Source organism: Gopherus evgoodei, chromosome 2 (genome assembly GCF_007399415.2).
Source record: "Gopherus evgoodei ecotype Sinaloan lineage chromosome 2, rGopEvg1_v1.p, whole genome shotgun sequence".
Taxonomy (NCBI): domain Eukaryota; kingdom Metazoa; phylum Chordata; order Testudines; family Testudinidae; genus Gopherus; species Gopherus evgoodei.
Window position 1 is genome coordinate 162127329 of NC_044323.1, and position 21066 is coordinate 162148394.

The 21066-nt window shown below is 49.7% G+C and overlaps 2 protein-coding genes across 2 annotated transcripts; both read right to left on the reverse strand.

The window, feature by feature from the left end:
* Positions 1-324: 324 nt before the first annotated feature.
* GOT1L1 (glutamic-oxaloacetic transaminase 1 like 1) lies at positions 325-12415 on the reverse strand. Its single transcript, XM_030549428.1, has 9 exons — positions 12304-12415; positions 10281-10462; positions 4446-4569; positions 3681-3793; positions 3443-3535; positions 3187-3337; positions 2355-2520; positions 1367-1509; positions 325-500 (listed from the first exon to the last, which is right to left on the reverse strand). The coding sequence occupies exons 1-9, from the start codon at positions 12413-12415 to the stop codon at positions 325-327; spliced, it is 1260 nt and encodes a 419-aa protein (XP_030405288.1).
* Positions 12416-13174: 759 nt separating this feature from the next.
* LOC115645018 (nucleoplasmin-like) lies at positions 13175-19667 on the reverse strand. Its single transcript, XM_030549429.1, has 6 exons — positions 19601-19667; positions 18276-18358; positions 17371-17490; positions 15568-15661; positions 14861-14940; positions 13175-13201 (listed from the first exon to the last, which is right to left on the reverse strand). Exons 1-6 carry the CDS (start codon positions 19665-19667, stop codon positions 13175-13177), a joined length of 471 nt encoding a protein of 156 aa, XP_030405289.1.
* Between the last annotated feature and the right edge of the window lie 1399 nt (positions 19668-21066).

Consider the following 21066-nt stretch of genomic DNA (forward strand, 5'->3'; position numbering starts at 1 on the left):
TACACCCATCCACCGACTCAGAGGGCAGGACCCGAGCTCTTTTCTCAGGCCTGGCACTGAGCTGCTGGGTGACTCTGGGCAAGTGACTTCCTGTCTTGATGCCTCTGGCCCCCCTGTTAATGCCTGGGAAGTTCTCTGAGAGGCGAGGACAGTAGGGCTGGAACAAGGCAAAGAGTCAATATTCTCATTCTTGTCTTTATTCAATCAGCATAGCTCCCCTGGGAGCAGAGCCACGGCAGGCAGGCACTGTGCTCCCAAGGCTGTCTGCGCACCAAGCACTTTCAGTACTGAAAACCACACGTGGCTGTGCGAGTCACGACGCTCTCACTCCATCTCCGCCCAGCTCAGACCCTGTGCCCTGCCCTCCGTGCTGCTTACAGCCTCGTTGATGCTCTGGGCCACGTAGTCCAGGTTGTGTGAGTTGATGCTGCAGACACTGACCTGGCCGTTCCCGAGAAGATATATGTGTTTGTGCTTCTCTAGGAAAGCCACCTGGGATGCTAGCAGAAGACACAAGACTCATCAGTCACCTACAATCCCGCAGGGATGGGGCCGAGTGATCTAAGAACAGGACAGGAGACAGGAGTCAAGGGTTCTAGGCAAGTCCTGGTGCCTCAGTTTCCCTGTCTGTTAAATGGGACTAGAAATACTGCCCTCCCTCCCAGGGGCATGGAGAGTGGGTGTGGGCAACCATTGCAGATGTGAGGCATTAGCTGCAGTGGATAGCCATGACTTCTGTAGTGCCCCATTTAGCCTTCTACAAGACATTGCTTTTCACGCCGTTGGACCAATATATGGTCTCCTTCACCTTGGCTACCAGAACAGTCTTCGTATACTTTGGAGGGCAATCCCTAAATCACCGTCAGTTTCCACACTTCTGGTTACCCTCCCCTGGTTTAGCCCACCTGCCGATGCAGCTTACCGGGGTGTGGCCGCTGTCGCATACTTACAGCTACTTGGAGCCACAGGTGAGAGCTGGGTGTCCAGTGAGGACCAGAGAGCAAAAGAACCATGCGATGAAGTGGGATGCACAAAAGCTTATGCTCAATTAAATGTGTTAGTCTCTAAGGTGGCACAAGTACTGCTCTAACACAGCTGCTACTCTGAAACCACTCAAGGAGTGCAGCAGTTCAAATCACTCAAAGGTATTACCTCTCCCTTACACCCCAATCAAAAGGTGACAGAAAGGCAAAAGCTGGACTGAGTCATGGCCCACCAGGAGCAAGGACAAGCTGCTGCCCAGCTTCTGAGGATGAAATGCCTTTCCAGTGCCCTGGCTCACTGCCATAGCAGCAAGGTTCAAATTGTTGCCCAGGACTCTGGCTTTCCAGGCGCAGCGTGGAGGAGGGGCAGGACGGGTACTTACAGAGCAGCCCGGTGAAGCTGCGCGTCCCTGACTGGGCTGTGAGGTGATCCCAGCAGCCAGGCGTACCCAGGATCCGCAGCTTCTCCTTCAGCTTCTCCAGGATCAGCATGATCTTCTCCGCCAGCATCCGGAGACTCTGTTTCCTGCAGAGAGCAGTGGGACGGTTATGGGGATCTCACTTCCCCTTCCAAGGGGCTAATGGCTTCACTGGGCTAGGGGGGCCCTTCCTGAGCTCCCCAACCCCAGCTCACATGACCTGTCTGGGTCCAGTGAGGCAGGTCCTGGCTGCTCTGGGTAGACAGCAATGATCACATGGCCCTTTTAGTCACAGAAGGGGTTTGTCAAGAAAGGAAGCAGGGTTCAGGCACCCAGACTGATTACCAGCAGCCCAATGGGGCTTAAGGAAGGTACCTGAGTCTTATAAAGGGGGAGACAGCTGCAAAGGAGGGTGCATATGCCTGTAGACCCTGTAGGAAGTAAGAAGTCCCCAGAAGGGCCCTGTGGCAGCAGGGAAAAGCTGCCAGGAGGGAAGCCCGGGCTTGAAGCACGAGATGGCGGAAGGAAGGCAGACGCTCCAGGAGGAGGGGATGGCCAACTGGGCACTGCATTCTATTTTGAAAGGCTTTGTATAGGATGTAATAAACTGGACCCTAGTAGGGGGCATGCCTTGAATATCTGAGCTGTGTGGGCTTTTTAAGGGAGCCTGAGTGAAGGGAAAACTGAGGCAGATTTTATCTGCACCATACTTGGCCAGAGGGGACACTGCAGATCAGGCTTGCCCTTTGAGGGTTTTTCCCCCAGTGTCTCCTCCCCCGCACCCTAGAACTGGCTGCAATTTGAAAAGCACTGTGGGCTGCTCTAGAATGAAAGGGGCCCTGGGCGCGCCTAAGGCTGTAACCCTCGTGTCCTGCCGGAAAGTGTTAACCATGTGTGGATTATCCGGCCTAGTGCACACAGCGCCGCAGCAGTCACTCACTCTCCCCCTTACCACTTGTTCAACAGGGCCGGGTTGTTCAGCACCGTGGCGATGACCCGGGCTCCCAAACTGGCAGGAGTGGCCCAAGTTCCCATCACTTGCTTCTGCAGCTGGGAACGGATTCTCACCAGCGTCTCATTGTCCCTCGCCACCACGATCAGGTTCCCCACCCGCTCATCTGCCCAGGCGACAAGAGCAGTATGGCAGGATGGACGGACACCCCCTACATGCAAAGGGCCCCTTTTTATCCCCTGAGCCAGCTCTACCCCAGGCTTTGCCCTTCCCACTCCCACCACCCCTGTTGTGGGGAGGGAGCCAGTTCATTCAGTTTTGTTCCCTGCAGTCTCCAGGTGTCCTTTCCACTTCCTGCAGCAAACACCTAGTGCCTGCTCGGGGGTCCGGCATTGCCTTAGGGCAGATACCCACCTACTGGGGCTAGGTGTATTCCAGCTACGGTGAGCACACTGCTGCCTGGGCTGCACAGGCCCACCCTGACCCTTTCGGGGGCGCACTGGCTTGTGCAGCCGGCCAGGGTATGTTGCCATCCACTGCCATCCACCCTCCCAGCTATGTTGTAGCTGCGCCCTTCGAACAGGATGAGGCTGGCCCTTGCTGGCATCACCCTGAGGGACAGGAGATGCAAGCCCGCCGGGACCATCCTGTGTTCCTGAACTCTGGCCTCAGGGAGCTCTTAGCAGGTGGCTGAGGCCACACAAGGAGAGTGGCAGGGAGAAGCCGCCCAAATTAAACACCCTGCTTCAGAAAGTCAAGGTTTCCCCTCCGCCTCCCCTCCCAGCTCTCCCTTGGACCCTCTACACATGAGGCGGTGAGCCCAGGAACTCACCGTATAAGCCGAAGGTTTTCGAGAAGGACTGGGCACAGAAGAGCTCAAACCCTTGGGCCACAAAGTGTCGCAGAGCCCAGGCGTCTCTGTCCAGGTCTCCTGAGGCCAGCCCCTGAGCCGGGACATCAAAGAAGGGAAAGAGGCGCTTCCTCTGGGGACACAGCAGGGAATGGAGCACACAGTGAGACTCTGTCCAGCATGGCAGGGGGGCCAGTGGCAACAGGAGCTGGAGAAAAGCCTTTGCTCTCAGACTTACCCCCATGACCCTGGCAACTTTTTCCCACTGCTTAGGAGTCAGGCCGGTTTCCTCAGGAGCATGCAGCACAACTATGGAGCAGTCCGGGGCACTCTGAAATCAAGAGAAAGCCTGAGCTGCCAGCACGGGCTGCCCGCTGTTAGCAGTCTGGCCGGGCAGCCATTGGTCAGCTGTGAGACATGAATAGACTTGGGTTTAAGACAAGAGGCACCTGGCAAAGCTCCAGCCAGCTCCATACCTCCAGCACCTCCAGGAATCCTTCTACGGCTACAGCCAGCCTCACAGTGTCCCAGTAATGGTAGGGCTGGATCTCTGTAAAGCCAACATCTTGGAATATACACCGGAGGCTGTCTGCGGGGACATAAACCATGCAGGTGAGCAGGGGGGTAGTGAACAGGAATTGGGTACTAGCCCTGGAAATAGTTGATGAGATCTCTCATCGTGCTAACTGTACTCCAAGAGTTAGAAGCTGTTACCCGGAACACAGCAGTGACCCTGTGATTTCTTCATAGTGTCGTTCTCATGTGAAGAGCTAACGCCCCCAGGGGCTCCATTCAAACTGCTGGTGAGCAAGGTGGAGAAAAGCAATAGCTGTGGGAAAATCAGAGGGATCCCAGCCAAATTCTTAATGCTGAGCAGGATTCCTGTACACACCAAAATATCACCCGCTCCCAGGCTTAAAACAGCTGGGAGAGCAGTACCCCTTGGGATTGTCCGAGCTACACCCCGCATCTCAGGGGTTACAAACCACGACTAACCCACCAGCAGGCTCAGCAGAGAGGAATGAGGCAGCCCGCACTGTACCTGGTCGTTAGACACATTGAGAGTTCTGTTGCATTTCAGAGCTGCTGTTGCAGTTAAACGCCCTTTGGTTTTCCTTTATCACACGACCATCCTGTGCTCACCCTGTTACTGAACTGGCCTTTCCCATCAAGGTGCTGCCGCCTCCCTGTATCACATATAGAGCAATACTAAAACCAGTGCTCAATCACACATCACTTACCCCACTGCGGGAAGGCAATATAAACTGCTATGGGAGTCGGACTACTTGTGTTGTACCAGCGCCATAGGAATTCGGCTCCAATTCGAACAGCTCCCGTCCCTCCTACTGTGTGAATGCCACCTGCCTGACTTGCAGGGAGACAAGAGAGCGTCATCTTTAACATCAGCTGCCAGGCCAACATCTCAGGGCTGCTGCAACTCTAGTAAACTAGAACATGGTCCCCCCAGAACAAGGCATTGCTGGAAATACCTGCAAGAGACGAGCTATAATGACAGCACCTGCGAGGCTGCAGTGCTGCGAAGGGCTTGGAAGAATATCCCTTTGTACATGGGCCCCCGCATTCAAACTAGCCTACTCTGGACACTACGTCCACCTCACAAAGTACACCGAACCCTGTTTCTGCAATTCGTCAGGGACAATGTACATCCTCCACCAGAAAGCCAAACTAGACAGAAAAGCCCTACCCTGGCTGGCAGCTTCTGTCCTTAGAGCATCTCTCACCCCGAGGCCCCTTCACAAAGGAGGCAGACAGCAGAAAGGGGGCGAAATAGTTTCACAAAATTTTCCCTGATTTTCAATGTTATTTTTCCTCTCCATTGGAGTGAGATTTTCCAATGAGAACTGATTATGTAGGAATCTGTGTGCTATTCGAGGAAGGACTGCTAGGCAGAGATGGCGTTCACCTTTCGAGGAAGGGAAAGACCCTATTTGCACACAGACTGGCTAACTTAGTGAGGAGGGCTTTAAACTAGGTTCGATGGGGACAGGTGAGCAAAGCCCACAGATAAGTGGGGAACATGAAGACCTGGGAGATGGGTCGGAAACAAGAGGGAGCGTGGGCTATAATGGCAGAGAGAAAGGAGGGTCAGGACAAAACTGGGAGGCAAGATCAAACCAGTATCTTAGATGCCTATATACAAATGCGAGAAGTATGGGTAATAAGCAGGAAGAACTGGAAGTGCTAATAAATAAGCACAACTATGACATTGTTGGCATTACTGAAACTTGGTGGGATAATACACATGATTGGAATGTTGGTGTGGATGGGTATAGTTTGCTCAGGAATGACAGAGAGGGGAAAAAGGGAGGAGGCATTGCCTTATATATTAAAAATGTACACACTTGGACTGAGGTGGAGATGGACATAGGAGACGGAAGTGTTGAGAGTCTCTGGGTTAGGCTAAAAGGGGTAAAAAACAAGGGTGATGTCGTGCTAGGAGTCTACTACAGGCCACCTAACCAGGTGGAAGAGGTGGATGAGGCTTTTTTTAAACAACTAACAAAATCATCCAAAGCCCAAGACTTGGTGGTGATGGGGGACTTCAACTATCCAGATATATGTTGGGAAAATAACACTGTGGGGCACAGACTATCCAATAAGTTCTTGGACTGCATTGCAGACAACTTTTTATTTCAGAAGGCTGAAAAAGCTACTGGGGGGAAGCTGTTCTAGACTTGATTTTAACAAATAGGGAGGAACTCATTGAGAATTTGAAAGTAGAAGGCAACTTGGATGAAAGTGATCATGAAATCATAGAGTTTGCAATTCTAAGGAAGGGTAGAAGGGAATACAGCAAAATAGAGACAATGGTTTTCAGGAAGGTGGATTTTGGTAAGCTCAGAGAGCTGATAGGTAAGGTCCCATGGGAATCAAGACTGAGGGGAAAAACAACTGAGGAGAGTTGGCAGTTTTTCAAAGGGACACTATTAAGGGCCCAAAAGCAAGCTATTCAGTTGGGTAGGAAAGATAGAAAATGTGGCAAAAGACCACCTTGGCTTAACCACGAGATCTTGCGTGACCTACAAAATAAAAAGAAGTCATATAAAAAATGGAAACTAGGTCAGATTACAGAGGATGAATATAGGCAAACAACACAGGAATGCAGGGGCAAGATTAGAAAGGCAAAGGCACAAAATGAGCTCAAACTAGCTATAGGAATAAAGGGAAACAAGAAGACTTTTTATCAATACATTAGAAGCAAGAGGAAGACCAAGGACAGAGTAGGCCCACTGCTCAGTGAGGAGGGAGAAACAGTAACAGGAAACTTGGAAATGGCAGAGATGCTTAACGACTTCTTTGTTTGGTCTTCACTGAGAAGTCTGAAGGAATGTCTAACATAGTGAATGCTTATGGGAAGGGGGTAGGTTTAGAAGATAAAATAAAAAAAGAGCAAGTTAAAAATCACTTAGAAAAGTTAGATGCCTGCAAGTCACCAGGGCCTGATGAAATGCATCCTAGAATACTCAAGGAGTTAATAGAGGAGGTATCTGAGGCCATGTCTACATCTAAAATTTTGCAGCGCTGGTTGTTACAGCTGTATTAGTACAGCTGTATAGGGCCAGCGCTGCAGAGTGGCCACACTTACAGCAACCAGCGCTGCAAGTGGTGTTAGATGTGGCCACACTGCAGCGCTGTTGGGCGGCTTCAAGGGGGGTTCCGGGACGAGAGAGCAAACCGGGAAAGGAAACCAGCTTCCCCGCGGTTTGCTCTCTCGGTCCCGGAGCCAGCCAGCAAACCGCAGGGAAGGAGACCTGCTTGCTCGGCGTTCCGGGACCGAGAGAGCAAACCGGGAACGCCGCGGTTTGCTCTCTCGGTCCCGGAGCCAGCCAGCAAACCGCAGGGAAGGAGACCTGCTTGCTCGGGGTTCCGGGACCGAGAGAGCAAACCGGGAACGCCGCGGTTTGCTCTCTCGGTCCCGGAGCCAGCCAGCAAACCGCAGGGAAGGAGACCTGCTTGCTCGGGGTTCCGGGACCGAGAGAGCAAACCGGGAACGCCGCGGTTTGCTCTCTCGGTCCCGGAACCAGCCAGCAAACCGCAGGGAAGGAGACCTGCTTGCTCGGGGTTCCGGGACCGAGAGAGCAAACCGGGAACGCCGCGGTTTGCTCTCTCGGTCCCGGAGCCAGCTAGCAAACCGCAGGGAAGGAGACCTGCTTGCTCGGGGTTCCGGGACCGAGAGAGCAAACCGCGGCGTTCCCGGTTTGCTCTCTCGGTCCCGGAACCCCGAGCAAGCAGGTCTCCTTCCCTGCGGTTTGCTGGCTGGCTCCGGGACCGAGAGAGCAAACCGGGAAAGGAAACCAGCTTGATTACCAGAGGCTTCCTCCTTCCACGGAGGTCAAGAAAAGCGCTGGTAACTGTCTACATTGGATTACCAGCGCTGGATCACCAGCGCTGGATCCTCTACACCCGAGACAAAACGGGAGTACGGCCAGCGCTGCAAACAGGGAGTTGCAGCGCTGGTGGTGCCCTGCAGATGTGTACACCTTCAAAGTTGCAGCGCTGTAACTCCCTCACCAGCGCTGCAACTTTCTGATGTAGACAAGCCCTGAGCCTCTAGCTATTATCTTTGGAATGTCATGGGAGACGGGAGAGATTCCAGAAGACTGGAAAAGGGCAAATGTAGTGCCCATCTATAAAAAGGGAAATAAAAACAACCCAGGAAACTACAGACCAGTTAGTTTAACTTCTGTGCCAGGGAAGATAATGGAACAAGTAATTAAGGAAATCATCTGCAAACACTTGGAAGGTGGTAAGGTGATAGGGAATAGCCAGCATGGATTTGTAAAAAACAATAGTGTCAAACCAATCTGATAGCTTTCTTTAATAGGATAACGAGTCATGTGGATAAGGGAGAAGCGGTGGATGTGGTATACCTAGACTTTAGTAAGGCATTTAATACGGTCTCACATGATATCCTTATCGATAAACTAGGCAAATACAATTTAGATGGGGCTACTATAAGGTGGGTGCATAACTGGCTGGATAACCGTACTCAGAGAGTAGTTATTAATGGCTCCCAATCCTGCTGGAAAGGTATAACAAGTGGGGTTCCGCAGGGGTCTGTTTTGGGACTGGCTCTGTTCAATATCTTCATCAACAACTTAGATGTTGGCATAGAAAGTACGCTTATTAAGTTTGCAGACGATACCAAACTGGGAGGGATTGCAACTGCTTTGGAGGACAGGGTCAAAATTCAAAATGATCTGGACAAATTGGAGAAATGGTCTGAGGTAAACCGGATGAAGTTTAATAAAGACAAATGCAAAGTGCTCCACTTAGGAAGGAACAATCAGTTTCACACATACACAATGGGAAGAGACTGTCTAGGAAGGAGTATGGCAGAAAGAAATCTAGGGGTTATAGTGGACCACAAGCTAAATATGAGTCAACAGTGTAATACTGTTTCAAAGAAAAGCAAACGTCATTCTGAGATGCATTAACAGGTGTGTTGTAAACAAGACACAAGAAGTCATTCTTCCGCTCTACTCTGCGCTGGTTAGGCCTCAACTGGAGTATTGTGTCCAGTTCTGGGCACCGCATTTCAAGAAAGATGTGGAGAAATTGGAGAAGGTCCAGAGAAGAGCAACAAGAATGATTAAAGGTCTTGAGAACATGACCTATGAAGGAAGGCTGAAAGAATTGGGTTTGTTTAGTTTGGAAAAGAGAAGACTGAGAGGGGACATGATAGCAGTTTTCAGGTATCTAAAAGGGTATCATTAGAAGGAGGGAGAAAACTTGGTCACTTTAGCTTCTAAGGATAGGATAAGAAGCAATGGGCTTAAACTGCAGCAAGGGAGATTTATGTTGGACATTAGGAAAAAGTTCCTAACTGTCAGGGTAGTTAAACACTGGAATAAATTGCCTAGTGAGGTTGTGGAATCTCCATCTCTGGAGATATTTAATAGTAGGTTAGATAAATATCTATCAGGGATGGTCTAGACAGTATTTAGTCCTGCCATGAGGGCAGGGGACTGAACTCGATGACCTCTCGAGGTCCCTTCCAGTCCTAGAGTCTATGAGTAACTCTATGAGTTTTCAAATTGTGTCAATGGGCCTAGAGTCTAGGAGAGGTGTTTTTAAAACAGTAGATAACTCAGAATAATCATTTTTATACACCATTGAAACACAGAGACCTTTTCCTTAGCAAGGGCAGTCTGGTAGTGCCTGAAAGCCCCATTGTGCTAGGTGCAAGAGACAGACCTGCCTCTGCACACCTTACAGTCTACACCGATACAGCAGGATTACCGGCCCATTTTACAGACTGGGAATTAAGGCACAGAATGATGCAATAACTTTTCTCAGGTAGTCTGGGTCAGAGCTGGAAATCAAACCCAGATTGCTGGAGGGCTAGGCCAGCATCACCACCAGAAGGCCAGCCTTCAAGGATGATAGCTACATAGACTACAGTTAGAAAGTGGACATTCTGTCCAATTGCACACTGGCACTCCCCACTCCCCAGGTCTTACAAAAAATGCCCTGGGGTCTTTAAAGTCCATGGAAAGCCACCTGGAGATGACAGCTCAGTGGCTATTTTCCTGGAGGCAACTTGGCTATTGGCTAGACAGAGGGCTTAGGAATCAGGAAACCAACAGTTGTATTAAAGGGTCGCATCTGGGTTACTGGGGCTGGTGTCTAAGGCACAGGTATGCAGCTAGTAGTGGGAACAGGCAATGCTCACCAGCAGATTTGTTGCCATGCTCTATGGTAGCTCCAGCCAGATCTGCCATTGCACAGTATAACTGCACCCAGTCTAGGGAGCTGTAGGGCTGTAACCGTATTGGTTACTCACTGAGAATTAGAGTGGTACAAAAGCTGTGCATGGACTGGCCCTAAGAGAGAGGGGAGAGGGATAGATAGGGCAGACTGGTTCCTAAAGGCTTGAAGTAGCCATAAGTTACCATGAGAAGCACTGAGCAGGGGCTCAGGAGGTGTAATAGGGATCCATGGGATTTGCCTGCCTGTTGAGGGTAGGGGAGAGCTGTATGGTTTCTCTTGGGGGTAGGATCTTTCCAAACTCAAAGATTTCAGCATCCAGCAGCAGCTTACAGAGTCCATACCCTGTTCTCAATCACAGCACGGCTCTCCCTGCCAAGCGCCAGCTCGGTAGCTGCCCTGGTGAACTCGGGGAACCCCAGCACTGGGAGGTACTCATGGTCCAGGGTTGGGTCGTTGGCGATCTGCAGCAGGGTCTGTCTCACGGTTGGGCAGACCCACGCTTTGCCCGTTTCAGTCTGGCAGTCTGCAAGAAGAAAGAGTGGGCCAAGCTGCCCAGGGGTGACATGTGCATCACCATCCCTTCTAATGGCCAGGCCCTGGGAGGAGAACAGCCTCTTGCTGTTACTGCCAGTTACCGAGGATGGTGTGACACAAAAAGCCCTGGTTCAAACTGCTGGTGACCTACCTAGGGATACAAAGGCCCATATCATCTGTGCTACACCCCAGCTCCCTGACCTGAGCACCCATGGTGTCACCTTTGTCCCAGACACACACTGTTTGCTAGTTTTTAAGAAATCCTTTCCTTTAAGTCAAATTCTATGTGACACGACTGCTGCTGGGAGGTGCATGTCTGCAGCATTGGAGACTCATGGCCTTTGCGTAGCCCTTGAGAAGGTACTGAGACAGCAGCGGTTCCAGCTTCTCTTTTTCCCCAGAGATGTACTAAGGAACCTCAACTCCCAACCTGCAGGTACCATGCTTTGTGTGCCCAGGCACCCCTGGCTAATGCCTGATTGCACTAGTAGCCAACCAGCAGTGGCTGCAGAGACAGCAGGACCAGGTACCCAAGGCCGGCTTTAGGAAGTGAGGGGCCTAATTCGAACAGTTTCGCCGGGGCCCCAGAAAGGATGACCAAAAAAAAAAAAAAGATGTAAAAAAACACATGGGGCTTGTACTTACCGAGCGGTGCTCCAAGTCTTTGGTGCCATTTCGGCAGTGGGTCCTTCACTCATTCCGGGTCTTCGGCAACACTGAAGGACCTGCCGCCTAAGTGCCACCGAAGACCCGGAGCGCCACCAGGTGAGTAAAAATTAAAAAGGGAATACCTCTAGCCAGGAAAGGGATTTTCATTGGGTGTGGCCCTCTTAGGCACAGGGCCTGATTCGAGGGAATTGGTGGAATAGGCATAAAGCTGGCCCTGAAGGTACCCACAGCAGAAGACATGACCAGCGGCAGGTGCCTGGTGGCTCCTCACATGCAGGACTCCATAGCTCTACAAGCAATAACTTATTTCATTGCATTTTTAAGGGGCCTTTTTCTTTAACAGAAGAAAACCAGCTGTGACCACTCTACCTGCCAGAGACATTTGCAATCCTTACAGCCTGGTGGTAGTCAGACAAGGGGCTGTACAAGAAGTCACCTTCCTACAGTGCCTCTCTACCCCATCTGTACCTTTGCTTCATCGCTGCTGCCTTCACTCTGTACTGCTGTGCTGAGTGTGAGATGGGATCTATTTCACTTCATGACTCCTCTTTACTGTCATTCTGTCTGGTGATGGTGAGAAGGGCGACACCCCCTGGGGAGGTTTGTCACTTTGGTTGTTAACATACCATGCACGAAATCCTGAATCTCCTTAAAGTCAACAGCAAAACTCCCACTGATTTCAACAGGGCCAGGTTTTCACCCCTTTTGTTTGGTAAAGTGAGAAAAAATGATCCAGCCCCAGCAAAGAGAAAATAAACCCAGACTTCCATGACACTATTTATTTCCAGCTGTAAGGGGCTGGAGCTCTTACTCAAGGTCTGTCTACCCTGCGAGCTGGGGGTGTAATTCCTAGCTCTCAAGCTAACGTGTTAAAAAAAGAACGTGGCCACAGCAGCATGAGGGGCTAGTTGGCCCAAGCATGAGATGAGGGGAAGCTCACCCCTGCTGCCAGTCACACTGCTGTGCACAGCAGCTTGATCATAGCTAGCATGGTTATGCCTTCTTGAGCTGGAATTTACAATGCCCTTGAAAGAGGACTGGAGCAGTGAATGTTGAACACAGACCCACGTTTTAGGCTCCCCAGCAGTCAGTCAACATCCTGTCCCTGGTGGGGAAAAGAGTGCAGCCCAGAGTGCGTGGCACCCAACCAGCAGGACCTACCCCTGTGGTCAAGGTACACTTTGTCAGGGGATGGATCCTCCCGGTAGGCATCCAGGAGCCAGTTCACTTCCCTGGTGAGTGGGACGTCAAGGAAGAGAGAGAGAGCGGCCATGGCCCAGCATAGGCAGGAGGACCCTGCAGGGTTCACTCTGATCCTTCACTTGCACCCAAAGGACCTCTCAGCTGCCCCCAGGAGATCCCCAGGCTCTGCCAGGGAATGGAATGTTGACACAGGCGTTGCCCAGGAAACAGCTGCCCGGTAAGCATTCCAGGTGCTATCCTGCCCCCGAAGTCCCAGTGTTAGGTACCTCTGTGATCCACCGATCTGCTCGACTGCTGCCTCAACTCACGCAGCACCTATGTTTTTCCCTTTGAGCATGTGCGCCGCTGCAGCCTGCTAGGTGCCAGACTCCTGCCTCCCACCTCCGCCCCAAAGCGAGTCACAAGCCAGGAAAATGGGTGTTCGTCTGCCTGCATGGCATGCAGGGGCCCAATCCAGCAGGCAAGCTAAGAGGCCACCTATCAGATCTGGATCCTCAGACAAGTTCAGACGAAACAGCCAGGGAAGGGAGGAGGTACAGCTCCCTATAACTGTTAGTATGGGTGAGTCCCCTATCCACCAGGCTATGGGAGACCTCCAGTTCAAGTCCCCCCTTCTCCTGTGGGGGAGAAGGGATTTAAATGGGCTCCGTCACCATTCAAGTGAGTGTCCTATCCACTGGCCTCTGGACTATTCTGAATAGGGAAGCAGATATTAAAGAAAGCACAAGTTCGAAGGAGAGGCATTAGGCAGCTGAAGTATTGACGGTGCATTTAAGTCACAGTGACTATGGTATCACTGGAAATTGGGCCTGGCCATGAAGAAAGGCTTTTAAAGCAGGAGTGCTGCTGAGTGCCCCTAGAACAGAAGGGAGAGGGGGTGATGACAGAGCATCAGGGTCTCCTTTCAACATATAACCGGGGGAAGCAAGAAACTTTCTTCCCTACTGGACCCAGCTCCTCTCACACCCCTAGCAGAGATGCAGTATGAAGTTCTTGCAGTTTAAGGAGGATTCTACCCCATCCCAGCCACACCTAGCGCCTTGCAGATCCCATCCTCCTCACTGGGTCTTGGAGGGGTACAGTCTCCTTGCTGCTGACTAAGGGAAGGTCCAGGCAATTGAAGGTTGCTGGGTGGTAGCACAGTGGGACACATTCCAAAACAGAGCCATTTCAGGAACAAAGGAAGTTTAATAAATGAAAGAAGAGGCCACTGGAGGTGAGGAGATGTAGCAGTTTTACCACAGCAGAGTTAAACCATGCCAGGGTGGTTCAGCCTGGCTTAGAGTCTGAAGTTTCCAAGGGTAGAGTCCTGCTGGTACACTCCACACACACTGCAGCAGGGGGCTGGATTGCTTCAGCAGACCTGTCCTGGGAGGAAAGCAGAGCATTAAGGCAGAACTTGCTCTTCAGCAAGGCTATGACACATGAGCCAGCTCAGAAGCAAGGCAGGCGAAGGATACTGATGCATCCAGGCCTCCAGCCACATGACCCCCAAAATGGGAGAGCTAAAAGAGGACCGTTGGGTTGGGTGCCTGCCCAGACCAATGCAGGAGTGCCTCCCACCACGCCGGGCTCTTTGCCCTGCCCTAACCATTTAACACCTCCTCTAGAACCTGCCCTGATTGAAGGGCCAGATTCTCAGGAGGAGCTCAGCACCCAAAGCATGCCTGCTTTTCTGAGACCTTTTGGAAAGACAGCAGCTTATTTTGAGGAATAAATGGGAACTTTGGAAAAGTCAGGCATGGCTCTTCTAACATTCCAATCAGCACCCAAAGGAAGCCAGCAGCTGGTAGGACAAAGTAGCTGGAGCGTTCCAAAATGGTGAGCGGTTCCAGTGGAATGACTAGCCATGGCCCATTGTTTAGAGGGTACAAAGGGGCACAACTAGGAGGCAAGGGGAAATGCTGAGCGTTTTCCCCCACCACGAGATCTCTCCTAAGCCCAGTGCTGGACGTCCAGTCATTTGGGATAGTTAAGAAGTGGACTGGACACAGCATGAGAAGCTGTTATAGGAATAATCCTGTATTAGATGGAACCTAGTTGACCCTTCCCCAATCTTAGATTTCCATGAATCACTGGCACATCCTGTCCCATGGATCTATTGCTGCTGTAGTAGAAAGACATTAAACACACTGGAGAGAGGCTTGACTGGGCCATTACATCTGGAGCAAACATTTCAGAGACCTAATAGCATGCAACCAAACAGGAAAGAGACCCAAGAGGTTAGCCATCTAAAAGCAACATATTGCACAATGTTAGAAGCTGTTGCTAGAGCAGAAGTCTGTCATTTTGATGACCTGTCCATGGAATCCAAGAGATTTACAGCTTCTCCTTAGTGCTGGTGCATGAAAAAAGAAAAAGAAGAAAAAATAAGTGTTGATCAGAGTGTCGCAGATTGGAATGAGAACAAACAGCAAGTTCTTGGAAAGAGGTTACAACTACTTTGAAAAGCTGGGATATTGGTGTAAATAAGAGGAAAAAATAACAAAAGTTGGCTAGAATTAAATTTTGTTACTGTGTTTTCTTCAACAGCTGAAGATAATGACTCCTCTGCTAGCCATCCTCCTCTGGCTTCGTATTCCGCATCATCTTCCACTGGAAAGAAGGGAGAATTGCAAGGTTATAGGCAACAAAAACCTCCACCGCCAATGTCCGTTGTTTCTTTGGCTTCTCCCATGCACAGCACACTAAAAGTACTTCAGGTCATTCACAAAAAGCGGGTGAATGTAGCCGATCCCCTATTATGCACACAAGGAGACCTTAGGTTTGGTTGCAACATTTGCAGCTCAAGCAATACATTGTGTACCCCCATAGAGAACCACACTGAGAATTCTGTGCCAGGAAGATGGACAGTGGAGGAAGAGGAAAAGGGAAAGCTACAGCCAACGAAAGAGGATAGCAGCAGAAGAGTGGGGAGAGCTGCAGACTTTCATGGATCATTTCCTTTTCATGGTACCTCCAGAGCACTTCGCAAAAATGAACAGATCAAGTCTCAACACCTCTGCTAGGCCATTCTTCTCTCTGCATCACAGATTACAAAGCTCAGGGAGAAACAGTGACTTCCCCAAGGCCACAGACCAAGTCAGTGTCAGAGGTGAGACTAGATTCCAGGAGGCCTGGCTCCCAGTGCTGTGATTTGACTCCCCAAACAAACACTCCCTCCATTTAAGCAGTGCTGTCACTTCAGTTCATTACAGATACCAGAGGACCAGTTTTACTCACAGATTAGATGTTGTCCATTAAGATAAACCGGCCCAGTCCCAGACTTTAATTCAAAGGCAACAGGAGGGATAAATTCAAAGCCATCAAGACTGATCTGAAACCAAACAATTTAAAAAAAAAAACAGAATCACTGAAATATTGAGAAGAAAGAATCTGGCTAAAGAGCGACATTTGAAGCCTACAGCCTCCCTGTGAGCGGAAGCAAAGCCAGGTGGTGGGGGCATTCCAGAGCAGATGGACTTTGCATGGACACCCCCCAGCTCAGAACACATTCTTTAAGAAGCACCTGCAGATGCTCAAGCCATGCTCTGCCCTCAGTTACACCCACAGCTGCACTGACATCAGTGGGGTTGCACAGGTGTAACCGAGGGCAAAGTCTGGAGGCAGACCCTTCCGCTCCCCACTCACACACAAACACAGCACATTAGGTGCGGATGATGCACTGATGCCACACACGTCACTAAAAATGCACAGCACAGAGACTACGCTTTCAGAACCCCACAGATACTGCCAGGTGACTGGATCAGGCTCAGAGTTTGTTTTCCTGGCTGAGTTAGTCAATGTATTAATTTTTGTCTTCATAAGAACACAGATAAGTTACATGTATTTAACTCGTCATGGGCAGATATGGGGAGCAGGGCAGGAAGACGTGGGATTGCAGACCTGCTTTTTCTCCTGGCCAGGTGTTCTCTGAATTCTAGTGTAACTCTTTAGCATAAGGACTCCGGTCCATGGGTGACAGCTTGTAGCAGGTGTGTATTTGAGTGGTTCCTAAACAATCAAGTAACTTATTGCACAGAGATGTTTTTATTCCAAAGACAAAATTACCTTTCACTGAACTTTGTGCTAAGTTCCAAGCATCTGCTTGGTACTTTGGGTCTCGTTAGACAGCAAAATGTCTATAGCTCCTTACTCCCATCATGGGCTGGGAAAATCTCTAGTGATTTACAAATACAACCCAGCCAGCCAACTACAATACATCCGATTTCAGAGACTGATCAGAGAAGCAAAGCAGGACAAGAGGATGGGAGATAGTAACTCTGCTCTTCTTTGGGACTTTCTCTGAACACTAGCCCAGGCCTTTGTTATATCAGGGCCAGCGTTGCCTTTGTGTCCATGAGTAAAACAAAAACTAGTGTTTCTAGTCCAGATCAGGCTGTGTCCTATTTACAGGGATGCACTTCTTAATTTTAAGCTTTGATTTGTCTCTGGATTTCTCTCTTTCTACTCTCTGGGTGGTTTTAAATCCTGAGGCCAGAAGAGACTATTTGTGAGCCTCTGGTCTGACCTCCTGCATAACAGACCAGAGATTGTCTCTACCATGCATGTTGGTCTGCACAATGGGAGAGGAACATTCACAAATTAACCTGCACAGCAACTTTGTGGAACAAGTAACTTCTTTGCTTTGCACATGGGGAAAGCTTGCTCAGAGCCTGACTTTCAGAGGTGGTAGCTCCCGTAGGATGCTCAGTCCCAAATGTGGACTAAGTGACTTGACCAGGGCTACAGGGAATCACCACTAGAGCTGAGATGCTCCTAGCCTGAGTGCTAACCACCATGCCCCACTGGCTCTCAATCAGTATAGCTGGGTTGATAACATTTTGTCTGAGGTTGGATGGGCCATAACGTATGCAGTGGAAAGCTATGCCAGGCAATGGAGAGAGAAACAACCCACTCTTTCATCCGAGAGGTCACGTGCACACACTAATTCCCCCAGATTAGTTGCTTGCTGAGCAGAGACTGTTCTGGGGGTTGCCTTGTCAATCTCTTGGTTTAATGCAGCAGGTTTCCCTGGGGAGTTACCATGGGTAGGACAGAGAGCCTCAGTGAAGCGATGGGCACTGGCCTGTTGTCACCGTAGGTGTTTTTTGAAGCTACTGCCACCACATGCGGTTCATCCTTGGCCTCTGCACTGAGACAGATCTGCAGTGATGGAACAAAACAGATCCTCATGAGCTGGGTTTGCTGTGGACTAATCCCCATGCGAAGAGCCTGCCTCCCTGCCAGCTTCAGTGTGCTCTGAGCAGGGTCAGTGCCATCCCCCATCTGCCAACTGGCAAAAGGCTGCACCGACCCCCACATTCACTGAGCCAGTCCCCCTCCAACATGCCACACCCAGGCAGTGTTTCAAGTTATTTAAACATTTGCTTGGGATTTGAGGGTGATTAAAGATGCCAGATCAACAGTCCTGGGGACTGACACCTTCTCTTCAGCCTGGGCAGTGGGAACACATCTCCCCCAGGATTGCTACCTCCCCAGGGTGCTTTCACCCTGACCTGAAGAGACCCAGGAAAGGGATGACACCTTTCAGAGCATAACACCTTTGCTGGACTTAGGATCAAGGCCATGAATGCTTGAGAGGTCAGCAGAGCTCCCCACCCAGCGCTGCTCCTTTCAGAGTGACCCTAAAGCCTTGTCTACATGGGAGAGTTTAACCCAAGGCAGGAATTTCAACCAATGTCGTTAAACTGATGCAACCAATCCCCAGGTGGCCTCTCCAATCTCAGTATGAGAGCGACTTCTTAGTTTAGCTAAATAGCTGGGAACAGGCTTAAATTAAACAAAAATAAACCCCTCTATCTGAAATGAGAGCATCCACTCAGGGGTTTGCACCAGTTTAAGTAAATTGATTTAACCAAACTGGTGCAAGTTGGTGTGCAGACAAGCCCTATCTGTCAGAGGGATCCCCAACAAGTTACATTGCTTACTGTTTTCAATAAGACCAGGTGTTCCAAGAAGTCATCTTCTTCCATCACCACGCACCTCCTGGTGCTGGTGTTCAGCTCGCAGCCTATGGGAAAAACACAGCTGGATTTGTGGAGGCATTACTGCCCCAAACAAACCCTGCAAGATGCAAGAAGAAAAATTGCAACGGCCAATGGAAATTCTAGAGCAAAGAAACCCCTCTAGTACCAGAATGCACACGTGCCACAGGTTGGACACATACACAGGCATTTCCCATGGGCAGAAACTTTAAGGCCAGAAGGAACCATTGTGATCATCTAACTTGACCTTATGCAGAACACAGACCAGAGAAATCCACTCAATAACCCCTGCATCCAGCATTATGGTTTGGCTGGACTGGAGCCTATCAGCAGATATTTTGTTGTGTGGCATGAGGTTCGCCTCTAACTCTGCTGTGAAAGGTTATGGACTCTGTATGGGGCTGTACTCCCAATACCCCAGCTTGCAAAATAGAAGCTGAGGTATTGGAAATATTCAGTAGCTCTTTGTATTCTGCTCCCTAGTGGTTGCAATCCTAATAGATCGTCATACATAGAAATGCAAGTCAAGAGCTTAATGAGGACATCATGCACACCCAGTGCTTTGGTTTTCCTCATTTCATTCAGCTGAAGCCAAAGAAAACAAGTAAGATTTAAGGCTGTATTTAAGAAGCTGGAATGAAATTAGCAGCACTGATCCTGGGAAGCTAAGTGCTCCGGATGCCAGAAGCACTGTACAGCAGTTAGAGGCAGGGCTAAAACTGAATCCTCAGGAGGCCAGTACAGTTCAAGGAGCAGCTAAACACGTACTTAGACAGTAAGTCAACAAGAGACACCAAGCCAATACAGCACACTGCTTGGAGACTTGAAGAAAGGAAATGCGATGGGGGCGGGGAGAAAATGACTTATATTGGTAGCATGACTGCACATGCACTGATCATGTCTAATCGCAGGGGCTGGCGCTCTTTTCTTCAGCACAGATGGGTAGTTTGCTCAGAGGCTAGAGGGGAAGGCATGTCCCACTCTGATCACAAAGTGGCATGGTAGGGCCCAGGCCCCTCTTAGAAGAGGGAAATGCAGTCTACGCTATTATATGGAAATTATCCACTGCCCTTATGGTGGGGAAAATTCACACCCATCCCTTCTATTATATCATCCTGTAGCAGTATTTCTGCAAGCCCGTCACAAGTAAGCCCATCTGCTGTCCATCAATACATCATCCCTTTTGCTAGCAGATACCAGCCACACAAATGGCTTTGTGAACCAGGGAATATGTTATCTTGTTCACCCCTCCGCAGTTGTCTTCTTACCCCACAAGACAGCAATGGGTTTCTCTTCTTCAGAACGCGGACTAGAGAGCAGGAGAGATGAACTCATTCTGCTCAAGAACTGACTTCACCGGGGCAACAAACAGATCCTGCAGGAATAAACATGGCAGAGGGAGCAAAATGCATCTTTTTGTTACCAAATCAAGAGCAGGAAGGAAAGAAAGAAGAAAAATAAGCAACTGAACCTCTTCGAGTTTATTATATTGCACTGAAGTCACAGAGCCAGTGAGGAGTAGGACAGAGATTTTTTTTTACATTAGAATGTTTTTAAGAAATAGTTTGCTTATGCTTCTGTAATAAAGATTCAGCTTGAGACACTATTCTTACCATTTTATATTTTTCTAATAATAAAATCCCCTCCCACTCCCCATCCCAATCACTTTGGTCAGGATGAACAAGTAGTTTGCTCTGCTTGGGCTAGTAAAGCTTTCATCATGATTTTACAAACCTGTATTAAGCAGGGAGATCTGAAAAGTAAGGACACTGAAGAGAACAACTCCTCCCTTTCACAGGCCAGACTGGTAATGGAGATCTTCAGGGGAACTAAAGGCAACAGATTTAACAGAAGAGGTTGGGTTCACTTTCTTAACATGGACTCACATGCCCAGAACCTATGAGCATTTCTACAGCCTCTAGAATACTGCTCAGCACTTACATTGCACTTTACACCCTCCCATCACAACACTAGCCAGAGCTAGTGAATCCAAGTTACTCTAACTGACTAGGGGGAAGCCCAGTTCAGGTGCTGGAAATTCAACTACTAAAGGAAGAGAAAAACTAGGACAATTTGAGAATATCAGACACATATAACCACATGGATTTCATCCTCTGACATTAAGTCAGAATTAGGATGGAAAGTATTCTCTAAACCCTGAGTTTGTAAAAGACTTGCACCAGCAATATGCTCACAATCAAGATTAGCTCCCCTCTTAAGCTGTAAAGTAAGGGGGGGGAAAGAGCTGGCCTGTCCTGTGCCAATTACAAATGAAGGGTAGGTGAGATGGGGAGCTTTCCAAACAGAAGAGCAACAGGAAATGCAGATGAAAAACACACCCTCTGTGAGTGCACCTGAGGGTGAAATTCATTATACATAGCTCACCAGCATTCCTTACTCTAGTGCAGCAGGAGGAGATTCTCACCACATCTAGGTGATGATTGAGAACTAGCAAACAGTAATTAAAATCAGAGACTTTAGGGCAGTAGGGTGACTATATTTCCCAAAGGAAAAATGGGACACTGTGTGGGGCTAGCCCAAGCCCTCCCTCAAGGGCCCCCCATCCTCATGCAGGGTTGGCCTGGGTTGCTCCCCTGAGCACAGCCGGCCCCCTCCCCCACGAGGCTGGGGCTGGTGTTGCTGTGTGCCTGCCCCCTGCCCCAGCTCTGCCACTCACTCCCCACACACCACTTTGACAAAAGTGGGCATTTCTCCCATTTGCTTTTACCAGCTG

Bases quoted from the DNA above. Each gene is read 5' to 3' on its own strand.
- LOC115645018 (XM_030549429.1), bottom strand. From the start codon at position 19,667: ATGAGTTCATCTCTCCTGCTCTCTAGTCCGCGTTCTGAAGAAGAGAAA. The intron at 18,359-19,600 runs GTAAGAAGACAA...TTTTTCCCATAG, and splicing joins ACCCATTGCTGTCTTGTGGG to GCTGCGAGCTGAACACCAGC. The intron at 15,662-17,370 runs GTAACTCCCCAG...GTTTGGTTTCAG, and splicing joins GGCTCTCTGTCCTACCCATG to ATCAGTCTTGATGGCTTTGA.
- GOT1L1 (XM_030549428.1), bottom strand. From the start codon at position 12,415: ATGGCCGCTCTCTCTCTCTTCCTTGACGTCCCACTCACCAGGGAAGTG. The intron at 3,794-4,445 runs GTAAGTGATGTG...ATGTCCCCGCAG, and splicing joins TATTGCCTTCCCGCAGTGGG to ACAGCCTCCGGTGTATATTC. The intron at 501-1,366 runs GTAAGTACCCGT...GTCTTCTGCTAG, and splicing joins CAGCTTCACCGGGCTGCTCT to CATCCCAGGTGGCTTTCCTA.